Here is a 12,483-nt window from a genome sequence, read left to right on the forward strand (position 1 = left end):
CGGGAGGCAGCGGCGCCGCTGCTGGGCCCGCGCTGCGGCTACCGGCCCCGGGGAGCCGCCGTTTGGCCGCTGCGTTTGGTCTCTGCGCGCTGCCGTTAACGGTCGCGGCGGCCGAGGGGCGCCTGGGCTGCTGCCCTTCCCCCCCGCCCCGCGCGGCCCGCAGGGAGCCGCCATGGCCGGGCCGAGGGGCCGGGGCAGAGCGGAGCGGAGGCCTCCCCGAGGCGAGGCAGCTGGCGGGGCCAGGCCGGCGGAAGGCGTCGGGGCAACCCGTGCAGGACGTCCGGAAAGAAAATAGTTTTGGAAGGAGTCGGAGGAAAAAGGCGATACCCAACTGCCACCTCATCGGAGTTAATGCAAAGGGTGTGTGTAATGAATGGCACGGGCACTGCTTGTAACCTACTGCGCTTTACTGTAACTTTAGTCAGCGCTGCTTAAGGCAGTTTGGTGTGTGTTTCATTTTCCGTGGCCCCCTGATAGGGAGCTAACTGGAAATGTTGTGGTGTCCTACAGCACAACTGTGCAGCAACACTGGGCAGTTCTGTACTGACCTCAAATTTCATGCTTCTGTATCAGTTTTATGCAGTTTTCAAATTAAAAGTTTCTTCCCCCCCCCCTTGATCTCCATAACCCACAGCTGTTGTTAGTGCCTAACCTGCAAATTTCCTGTGGCTTCTGACGTTGTGTTTCATTTGTTTATGGGTTTTTGTATGACTATGGGTATTTGAAGTTCAGCAGAGCAGTTTATCTGAACCTTGTGCAACTGGTTTGCTTTCAGAGTATGCTGTCAGCAACACCTGTTTAGTCAAACCTATATTCACAAGCTCCTGTTAAGTTTATAACTTGGTCATACAATTGTGCACTTTTTCAGAAACACAGTTGTACCTGAGGAACAGCCTGTTACTGTTAAGGGTAGATTGAGATGGAACTGTAACTGTCACTGCTCAGAATAAGTGTATGGACTTGCAACTAACCTGGCTTGACACTAGAAATTCAGTTGAAAGATGTACTAAATGAAAGAAAGCCTCAGCTGGCCAAGTGGTGACAGGAACACAGTGTAGCAAAGATGCTCCGTGGTATATGAGTACATGCTGTGGTGTTGAATTGCTTTTTTGGATTTACATTCTGCTATTGTTAGAAGAAAAAACCTAATCAAGGTTGAAGTATACTGTGTAAAAACAAACAACCCCCCAAACCCTCCCCCCCAAAAACAAACAAACAAAAAAACCCTACTCTGGCAATGGTGTTCCTGCTGATGATTCTTTATTCAGAAGTGCTGACCTATTCCAAGTATATTCTCTGTAAATGAACAATTTAATGACTTTGTGGAATTACCAAAGCCACATTTCCTAATTTGGGATACATTTTCTTAACGGAACTTTGATAGTTTAATAAATATGTTTTGAAAGAGAGTAATAGGATGAGAGGTGATGGTTCTTGACTTTATTTACTTCCTTATTATGAGCTCATTTCCCAGGAAATTCAGGTAAGAGGTGCAGACTTTCTTATGTTACTTCAAGTATCTAGATTTCTCTTTCCAGCMTTACTGGGCTTTAAACTCAAAGGCCTTAAATTTCACATTTATGTTTACGTCTTGCTGTCTTGATTGTAGAAGTCTTCATTGTGCCATCATGAATCTGTGGGACAAGTGAGCCTATATTAGCTTGGGTGTTAGAGTGAAAACTAATTTATATCTGGCTAGTGGGTGAGTTCAGTAAAAAGCTTTGGAATACTTGTTGGTGTAGCAAGTTGTAGTTCACCCTTTACTGTTGTTATGTCCTGAATTTTTCATTTTGGAATACCCTGAGTTCTGCCTGCTGAATAAGCTTTCATTTGACACTAATCACCTCTTGGGGAGATTCTGCCTTCCCGGATGGCTGTCCAGCCTTATTGCAACAGAAAGAGATGACTGAGGAGGACAGAGGAGTGTGGTTTCTCTTCCCCCTCTCCTTCCTAGTGATAAAAGGAAATATAATTAGGGGAAAGAGAAATGAGCTTTCAGTGTACAGAGCTCAACTCATTATTTTCAGAGCACTAAACTTATTTGAATTTTCTTTTTTCTGTATATTTCTATCCTGAGTTTGGGGAATTTTTTTTTTTTAATCACCCCAAACTGCAATGGATACTAATGTGAGGAAGAAACTAGTTTTCTGGGAAGGAGGAGGTGTCTTTGTGGTATGGTTTTTTGGTTTGCCAATCTCCGTTATATTTATCAACTTTCTTTGGGAACTGAGGAGGTAACAAACTTTGTGGACTGAAATTACATGCAACTTAATTGGGGTGGGGGGGAAGCTGCTGTATTCTAAGGCTTCTCGTGAATCCTTTCATACTATTCCTGAAATTTTGTGATTGCTCATCTACTTCTTGTTTTGTTTGGTGTTGCTCCCAAAATGTGCCTTCATCCCCCCACCAACCTATTTAAAATAGTCACAATCTTACAACTGAAGCTAAGTGCAGGGTGGTTCTAATAAAAAGCATCACACAGCTGAGACACCACCCCCCCCCCCCGATAAAATGATAAAACAATCATTAAACTTTCAGGTAAAAAATGGGGGCTTTGGCAGAAAATTTAAATGGCTGTAATTAAGATTAGCGGCCTGTATGTCACTCCTTTGTGACTTTGTATCAAGTCTTTCTGGTACACAGTTATAATTTCTTCTGTTTATTTTCAAAGGCTTCTTACCCAGCTCAGAGACAAGATCTCTAAAAAGTATTTTGTAGGGGAGAATTCTATAGGAAACATGAGAGGAATGTGTAGACAAATGTGAAACTTGAAACTCTTCTGAAATTGCAGAGTTTTCTTCAGGCTTTTATGTTGTGGGTTTGGTTACTATATAAGGATATAGCTGGAGTTCATATACTTATGTACAAACATATTAGCACCAGTTATTCTAATCAATTATAACTTCCTGGTAGTTTTTTTGTTTTATTTGCAGTGAGTCTATTTAACTGGAAAAACAGGTTAGCTGCACCTGTGTGTCTTTACTGTGCCTTCTGACTGGCTCCTTTTCAGGTGTCAGGGCTGGTACCATTTCTTATCTCAGAGGAGTGTTTTTCACTGTTCCATTCCTGCATCAGGCCTTAGATTCAGAATTTCTTCAGAAAATCTGACTTGAATTGACACGTGGGGCTCTTGTATGTGGTAATCTGAGGCCAGTGGTGAATATAGCAGCTTTTAGAAATAATACAAATCACAGCTGTTAGAAATAATACTATTCAAATTAAAATACTTGGAAATCTTAAAAATAATAAATGTTATGCTTGCATATCTTTTGTATAACCTAAGTTTGCTGTCTTACTGGAGCATACGTAGCTTCAGCTGTACTGCTGGGTCCTTGATATCTGGCACCTTAGTCACTGTCTATCTGCTGGAAAGAGCTCTGTTTGGGGGGGGTTGGGTTTTGTTTTCCCTTCCCCCCATTGAGCTGGAGTCCTTGTGCCCGTTCCCAGACCTGGAGATGAATAGGGTCCCAGATAGGTTACACAGAATTTGATTCCTTAGAGCCTGTAGTACTAGCTCCTGTGTCCATTAACAATCTTTAGATGTCTGTTGTGGGGTGGTTTATTTAGAAACATTGTTAAAACTGAATAAGCAATACATTTATGTGGAAAATGAATAAGCAACATATATGAATAAAGAGCCCAATAACTAGATCAGTGTACAGTGTTCCTGAAGGGTTGTGGTACAGGTCACTTTCCATCATGGTTGCACTGACTATATAGGCCATTTCTGGAGATCCGGGATTGTTCTGTGATGCTCAGCAACTTGCAGGGTCGTGTTTTAATATATGTCTAGTAATTAACCTTGTTCTACAGAGATCAGGGAACCTACAGTCCTTCATGGGTTCCCTCATTGCTCTATCCATGTTGCCGCTCTTTTCTTATACTCTGCTTACCTGGTTATCCTATATCTACTTACTGGGTTACTGTTAATGGTCACATTTCTCATCTCTCTTATTTGCCACCATTATCTTCAGTATTTTCAAGGGAAAAAAATGTCTCTCTTGCCTAATGTATTATGTAACTGTAAAACTATATTGAACATAATGCATGTGAAAGGCATTGAATAGTACTGGTGCATCGTATTGTGCAACCTATTCTTAGAGCTGTCATCCTGTGACTGAAGGTGAAACAAGGAAGCTCCTTTGGAGGCTGAGACTCTGAGTCTTGAATGCCATGTTTAGGTGGAAGAAAGAATCCCTTTTGATAGCTTTGTCTTTTCTCCTTCCTCAAAGAGTAAATCACAGCCCAGTTTCAGGATGGGAGGACTAAATGTGCAATTCCAAATTGACGAGTTTTGAAAGATTTCAAATATGAATATGTGGGGAGGGAGAGCAGGGGTTGAAGCTTACAATTTTTTTTTTCATTTAGTTTCTGTTAAACACTGATCTGTTTATGGTTTGATATCTGTTTTTTTGCTAGTATACCTCCAAAGACAGTGGGGAAAAAAATCCCCCCCCCCCCAAACTTTTCAGTCATTTTTTCAACTTTTGTCATTATAAAAGACAGACTTTGGGCTACTCATGATCAAAACTGAGCCAGAACAGAAGCAAAAAGTAAAGTGGCAAATAAAGTCCGTTTTTCTGAAAACAAGACATTCACATAAAAGCTACCTTGCAGTGAAATACTGTATTCAAGAACTGTACTGTCAAGAAATACTTCTGTACCACTGTCAGTGGAGCTATTTATTTTATTCAGAGCTGTTTGCACTAGGAATGGATTTTGAAACCCATAGTTTAATAAGACTTGCAAGAAGAGTATATGAGTAATACTACTATCTTAATTTCATCTATTTAAACAAAAACTTTATTGACTTACTTTACATATTTGTAAAGTCAGTTGCATTAACTTAAAAAAGGGTGGGTGGGATTTGTTTGCTGTCCTAGTTCTAAAGCAAACAGTTGAACTGAAGCCCTTGAATCCAAAGTTTGTTGAATTATTAACAATATTTAACAGATATAGCTTTTTTAATGGATACAGAGAGTTTTCTTCATTTTAATATAGACTGCTCAATGAGGTTTTTTTATAATGTGGAATTGAAAAAATTATGAACTGTATTAAGGAGTGGGAAGGGAAAATAAAAATGAAATCTCAGCTGTTGAAGGCTGCTAGTTCTAAAGTCTTGATGACTTGGTGATCAGAAATGACTTTTCATTACATATATTTGATTTTTTGTTTAATCAACTTTCAATGTGAGAAGGCCTGATAAGCTTTCTTTTAATGTAACAGAACAGTGTAACATTTTTATTTGAACTCTAAGAAACAACTTGAAAATGCTGTTGAATTTTTGTATTTTAGATGAATTGTAGTTTCTGTCCAAATTAGCTCATTACAAAACCTGAGGAAAAGAAATTGATACCTTCTAATTCATTATTTTCTAATATGTGTTGTTCTGGATTTTAATATATTAACTTGCTTAAATGCATGCGGAGTGCATGCTCTTGGTAAAAGAAGACAGTTTATGCTGTGAAAGTTTAATAGTTGCAACCTGACAAGTTTTAGTGGAAATCTGTCCCGATATTAAGGAAAAAAAAAAAGAAAATGCTGGAAGTGATACAAAATAAAGACCTCCATGGCAGAATTCATGATTTCGATCATTTCAACATATATTTGCAGTTCTCTGCTCACTTTTTCTCAGCAGTCTTCCTTCCCTTGGTGATTGAGCAGCAGCAATTTATAGGTTTCAAAACCCTAGCACTTCTGAAACATACCACTTTGGTATGGTTTTTATACTCACTTAAAAAGGGAGTGAGAATTTTAATTGCATATATCAGAGCTTGCCCTCTGAAAACAGTTTGATGTGGAAATGATAAAGATGAGACAAGAGTGTATGCAGTAGGTAAGCCAACCTCTGAAGTGGCTAACAATTCACAGCTGAGTGCTAAGTTATTGGCAGGGTCATGAAATTTAGCTTAAAACCTTTGTGTATTTGTTACGTGTGCATTATGAGTGTTTTTCCAGATTCTTCTGAAATTGAAGGCCCACAGAAATATATTGTACTAAGCTGTTTTTGTAGGTGATGTATAAAGCCTGATGTGCAAAAGAATAGTGCCAAATGTATAGAATGGGAATGGATATGCATATTCTGCTACTTCTTGTAATAAAGTGCATTACAGTGTTTATCCACTTTGATATCCTCTTTGGGGAGAGCAAAATATATCGAAAGTTTATTAGGCTGCAGGTTGTTGTAATACAAGAAAATGTGACTTTTTTTTACCAGTAACTATTTTTATCGTATGGCTTTTGGTATAATTAAACTCATCAATCAAAGTATTGATCTTTTTCTTTTTCTTTAAGGAGCTGAATGTGGGATAAATGCAGAAGTAGAAAAACAGCTTGAAATGGGAAAGAAGTTATTGGCTGCTGGACAGCTAGCAGATGCTTTGTCTCACTTTCATGCAGCTATAGGTATGTATTTGAGGAAAGTGACTTTTGCACTGAAATACCTCTTATTTCCTAGTATTTGCTTTAAGTAGCTTGCTTCCTTACAAGTTGCAGTGCATGAGTCACAGAAATCAGGACACCTTCATGCAGCAGTTTGATCTTGACCAGGAGCCAGCAGAGATGCAGTAGTATATTTATGCTTTGTTTTTGATAAAAGAAACTGTTAAATAAGCTACATGATATGTGAACACCAAGTCATTGCTGTTTTCCAAGCTGGTTGTCTGGAAACAGTTAGACTGTGTTACCATCTGATGAGGTGCTCCCTGTGTTGTCAAGATCAGATTTCATCTTTACAAAGTTTTTCAAATTTTGTTTTTGAGTGGTGGAGTTTGTCCATACTTTCTTCTTCTCCAGCACCATTAAAAATATAATCTTACATTTTTTCAATCTTATAGTGGGTGATAATCTCAATTAAAATGATGCTACAGGCTTGAGATGTTAAACTAGTAGTGAAGAGTTTATTCTGTAATTAACTGTCCCTCTTGTACTCAGCTAGTGAATGAGTTCAGGTGTTTTGAGTTCTCAACAAACTGATGAATTAAATATGTGCTTGTATAAATTTTAAAGGAGTTTTGCTGGGTTGAGTCTTTGAATTGAAACACAGAGGCAGACAATGACACCAGTGAAGAACAACGGCTGGTAGCGCTGCAATTTGATGATTAAGTGTGTTCTTATTTGATAGACTTTGTTATATTGTGTACATACAAGTGCAGTGTCTTCTCTGCGAGAAGAATAAATACCAAGGTGTTATACAGTAATTAGTCATACTATTGAGACTTTTCTGTTTATGCCATGTTCTAAAAGTGAAATGCAAATGAAACAGCTGCTGATCCTGAGCTATTAGTATTTCCTTTGAGCTCTCTAAGATCAACTTCTCTTATAAAAGGGGAGTGGACAGGGGAACCTCCCCTTTCTTTGTGCTATAGAAATATTCTCTCTGTGGGGATGGTCTCTTATTACTTTTGCTCCTTGTGTTCCTGGCAAAAATTCCTGTGTGGTTTGAGTGGAGTTAATGTTAACCATGTATTTCATTCTTTTATTTTTTTTGGGAAGCTTTAATTTGGATTTGGTGAACAGTCCACCAGGTGGCCTGCAGCCATGTGAATGCTGGTGGTGTTGCAAAGGAGGAAGTGGTGTGAAGTGGGACAAGCTGTGAGGTGCCTGCAGGGGATGAACCCCCATCCTTTGCTAGCAGTGCTCAAGCAGTTGGTTGCCACTACGGTGTGACTGCCTCCCTTCCTACCTTGCTGGGATTTTTAGTACAATGTTGTTTTGAGTCTGATGGCCTAAACTTCGTCAGATTGCTTTTTGTACTTTGCCTTTTTGAAAAGATTTTAAGCATAGCTTACGTACTGTGTTTATAGAAGAGAAGAAATTTATTTTTGCCTGTATGGCATCGCAGCATATGTGAGGTAAATAGGTCATCTTATGTCTGGCCTTAGCCAGCCGCCTTTCCTTTTTTGCAAACATCTAAAATGAAGCTATTGTCCAGTTTTTTTCCTCTTTTCAGTTTTATTTTTAACACTTTCTTCAGTCCCATCAAATTGATGGCTTATGCCTTCTCTCTGGGTAAATATGGATTCCTATTCATTGCTGTTACTGGGGAACTCTGAGTCAAAACTATGTTCTGGCTCTCAGAAAGGTCATCATTCCTGATGCTGGAACATGCTTTCAGGGTTAGCTCTTTCCTATCTTCTTTCATTCTGTGTGCATTAAGTTCCTTAATTTCAGCTATTGATTTGTGCCTAGTCTACACCTTTAATTGTATACAGTAGGACTCGATACCAACTTGTTCTTTATTTTGAAGATGGTAGCATTTGAATTTAGCTGACATCTGTAATGCTAGTGTACAAGGTGGCACACATCTTGGGGGCTTTTACTAAACTTTGATGCAGGATATTAATACTCTGATGGTCAAAAGATTGTAGAGGAAGAAAACAGATATCTTTTTACAGTGAGACTTGAACTAGTGTGTTGGTTATAAAGGTGGCCATCTATGAAACTCAGTTACCTACCATAAGACTTTTGGCAATAATATTTTTCCATTCGTTTTGAAGTCAAGCTTTAACCTCAAATGAAGTGAGGAAGAGAATATCCATTTTGTTCCTTAGATATGTGTGTTCTTCTCTACAAACTCTGAGTTGATTTTAATAGCACAATAAAAAGTTTACTGTCTTGTAAATGCACTGTGTATATTTGTTTGGGTAGCCCAATTCCCCTCCCCACCCCCCACCGAGAGCCCGCAGTAACTTGTCATTTGCTTGTTTGAAATACTGTATAGAGGGGAATATTCAGAAAATCCTTTTAGTGGTCTTGTGTTCAGAGGCTCATGTCTGTCTCCTGTAAGGGTATATGCCTGTGTGCTGGCCTAGAAAGTATGAAAATTGCTGAATCTTGAAGTTCAACCAGCAAGCAACATGTAATGTGTCAGCTTCAAAGTTGACCTTCTAGTTCAGATACTCTTCATGCTTTTGTCTGCCATTAAGATAGGGTTTTGGTGCCCACTTTAATATTAAATAAGTTGCTACTATCTAAATGAAAGATATAAAGGGTTTTTGCATCTGTATCCATGCTGGACTAACATAGATTGGTCGTTTGGGGATTGTTTGCATCCTGTATGATGGACAGGGACTGGGAAGGAGAATGATGAATTAACATGCTTTCAGAAGTGGGCCTGCAGTTTGAGATAAAGGCTTAGTATGCAGTGACTTTTTTCCCCCTGTACAAAGCAGAAAAACCTGTACATGTTTCACCTTAAACTTTCTTATTTGGAATTTATTGTGTTTGTTATGTGTATTGTTGTAATCAAACTGTATTAGAAATATTACTTGGAACAAATTTTATTTTTTATTGATAAATACCTTTTCCCAGTGGCTTAAAACTCAAGTAATGTATTTTTAGTCGTTACAGTTCAGCTGTACCCAAAAGTTCAATTGCTTTGAGACAGTATTCTGATTACTGTTCATTCACTTGCAGAGGGAGACTCAGATAACTACATTGCTTATTACAGAAGAGCCACAGTGTACTTAGCCATGGGCAAATCTAAAGCAGCAATTCGTGATTTAAGTAAAGTGGTTGAATTAAAGCAGGACTTCACATCAGTAAGTATTACTGAAATTGAAAATTGTTCAAGCATAAAAAATTGTTTCAAAGGTGTTTTTCAGATTTTGCTAAACAAAGTACAGAGGGCTTTAAATAGGAAAAATAATAGCAATGGCATGTGCTTCAACTTAAAACAACTGAGTACAGTCTAGCCAGTTATTTTAATAGCTAATAATAATTTTGAGTTCATGTTTCCCATAGATTTTTATTGAACACTTTCCTTCTCTCACTTGCAGCTAGCTGTTTTCCTCTCAGTTGCCAAGGCTGTACCCTCAGAGAAAGGGAGGAGCAGGTGCCTCTGCTTTCTTTTGTCCTAATTGGCATTTGATTTGAGATGTCTCTTCTCCACAGGACCTGTCCTAGTATCACTGCCTTCTTGTGAGACTGTTGGGATTTCTGACTTACCTTTTGTTCATTTCTGCTCACCATGTAGGGAGGGACTGCCTCACTAGTTGGAGACTGATGCTGGAGTCTTCTCCATCTGATTTTTTCTTACCTCCTATATCCATTTGCAGTAGCATGTCCTGTTTAGCTTACATCAAAGAGGCCTAATAAGAACATTGTCAAATTGATAAGGCAAAGAAAAGGTGTTGTCATCTCTGATTCAGCTTGTTAGTTGTAGTAAAAGTAAACATTTTTCCTATTAAAGGGAAGTGAAACTTATTTTCATACTCTCCTGTATTCCAATTTGCAAATCAAAAGAAATTATCTCTCTTCATTTCAGGCAAGATTACAGAGAGGGCACTTACTGCTCAAGCAAGGAAAATTTGATGAAGCAGAGGATGACTTTAAAAATGTGGTAAGTTGGAGGCCTAAGTTGAAGAACTACATCACTGCTTTTAAATTTGAGTTCAGAGCCAAGGTCTCATCTCAGCTCTGACACTCTAGAGAATGTGTGTGTGTAATGTGGGTATATGTATGTATGTGTGTGTATGTATACATATACATACATATATATACATATGCATATATATACATATGCATATATATATATCCAGACCTGAGTTTGAGCCTGCTCTTTTCTTTAAAAGTGCTGTAGCTAAGCCATCTTGTATAAATAAACAACTGATAACATTTCAGTAGAGTAACGAAGATGAACTCAGAAGGTGTTGTATGAGGTAACACAGCACTTTGAATGAAAAGTCCTTTTTTGTGTCTAGCACTTCATGATCTCTGCTTGATGACATCTGTACTAGGGAGCAGTCTTCTTGCAGAAAAAAGGGTAATAATACCACTATAGTGACATGGGACTCAAAGTATATAATTGAACCCAGCTTTACATCACCATATCCAGGTCCCACTGGGAGATCAGTGGGGACCTCATGGATCAACTTTTGAAGATTCCTGTATCTTTCCGCTGATTACAGAAGGATTCTGGGCCCTTAGTTCAGTTACTATGATTGGCTTAAGGTAAAATGGATAAATCCAAATGGTGTGCATGTGCATCTCTTCTCATCTGCAAAGCAGTTCCCCAACAGTCATGGAAGTATTAACAATACTTTCTCTCTGTGACCAGGATGTGCCCAGAGCTTTCATACAAACATGATTAGATATTACTCATAGTATTCATTCTTACATTTGTTTACTCTTCAGGAGTTGCTGTTTTGTTGAACAGCTTGCCTGTCCCATATGCCAAAATAAATAGAATTTTTAAGTGTAGCTATATGCTGTCTTGTTGGCTTTCTTTGAAGTGTATGAGTGAGAAAGCAGTTTTGCAATGCAGGCTACTGATGTCTAATGGAAATCTTATGAGTATGTAAGACTAAAACAGAATGGTTTACAATCCTTCAAGATACATCTGCAGGGCAGTTGGGAGGAGTGACACTTGCGGGTATAGATGCACCAAACAGTCTTTGAGTTGGCAGCAAACCTGCAGTGGCTTATTCTGAAATCGATACTGCAGTGGCTCTGCTTGCTGCTGCTGCTTCCTCAGTAAGTTACTTAAGAGTGAGTGTGCAGTCTGCAGCTGCACATCTGATTGCAGTGCAGCCCTGCTGTTTGCAAATGTGGGAGAATGTCAGTCAGCTCTGATTAACTGAGGTTGTAGTCATTGCAATAGCAATTACATGATGTCACTGTTGGTTCTGAGTTTGTGTGTGTGTCTCTTTGCAATTACTGTTTCTCTGAGTATTTGTTATTTAATACCACATATGGAAATGCTTCTCTTATCAACTGTCAAGTAGCTCACTTCTCTTCCAAACCAGCTGCAGAAATTTATAGATTACTGCCTTCAGTCAGTCAAATGGTTTCAGTCCTTGGTTTAGCCAAGCTTTAAATCTGCTAAAGGAGAGCAGGGTCTCTTCTTGGAGGATGACTAATACAAAGATACCATATTGGTCCTAAATCTTAGTTTCATTTTCTTTGGTTCTATAAATGATATTGCTTATGAACTTCAAAATACAGTATATTGTTTGCTGTATTCTTTGAGAAGGGTATAATCTTCAATAAAATACAATATTTAAAATAATCCTTTATAATAGGTTAACATGTTAATTCGTTTTTTGTTTTACACACAAATGTAGGTGTCCAAATCTGGAGCTGAATTATAGTAAGACTTTGGCTGTCCTGTATTTGTGCGTACGCTCTAAGTCTATGAACAGTGTCACTGTTACTCACTAGACATGCAATCTGGTCATACATTTGAGCCTTTAGAAGTCAAATATAATTAAAAGATGCTGTATTTAAAAAAAATCCCCATCACTTTTTTTTAACTGCAAAGGAAGTCTCCTTATTTTGAAGAAAAATCATCTACTTTCTTACTGTGCAGATTTTCAGCTTGGACCTTATCTAGAATAGGAGGTTCTGAGGATGTCATAGGCCCACAAGAATGAACGGGGGATTTCTGATTGTTTTAATATGACAGCTTTTACTTTGTGTTAGACCTTTTCTTAAAGCAAATAATTGTGTAGGGGAGATGGACTCGTTCTTGTTAAGGCCAGC

At 38.5% G+C, this 12,483-nt stretch overlaps 1 protein-coding gene across 1 annotated transcript in view; it reads left to right on the plus strand.

The window, feature by feature from the left end:
• Positions 1 to 12,483, plus strand: part of DNAJC3 (DnaJ heat shock protein family (Hsp40) member C3) — a 49,053-nt gene that overhangs the window by 9,671 nt on the left and 26,899 nt on the right. Inside the window, exons 3-6 of the mRNA XM_026064078.1 lie at positions 7 to 360; positions 6,295 to 6,405; positions 9,418 to 9,542; positions 10,268 to 10,342. Coding sequence (XP_025919863.1) covers positions 7 to 360; positions 6,295 to 6,405; positions 9,418 to 9,542; positions 10,268 to 10,342 — 665 coding nt within the window. The remainder of the gene's footprint in view (positions 1 to 6; positions 361 to 6,294; positions 6,406 to 9,417; positions 9,543 to 10,267; positions 10,343 to 12,483) is intronic.

This window comes from Apteryx rowi, unplaced genomic scaffold, assembly GCF_003343035.1.
Source record: "Apteryx rowi isolate R43461 unplaced genomic scaffold, aptRow1 scaffold_209, whole genome shotgun sequence".
Lineage (NCBI taxonomy): Eukaryota > Metazoa > Chordata > Aves > Apterygiformes > Apterygidae > Apteryx > Apteryx rowi.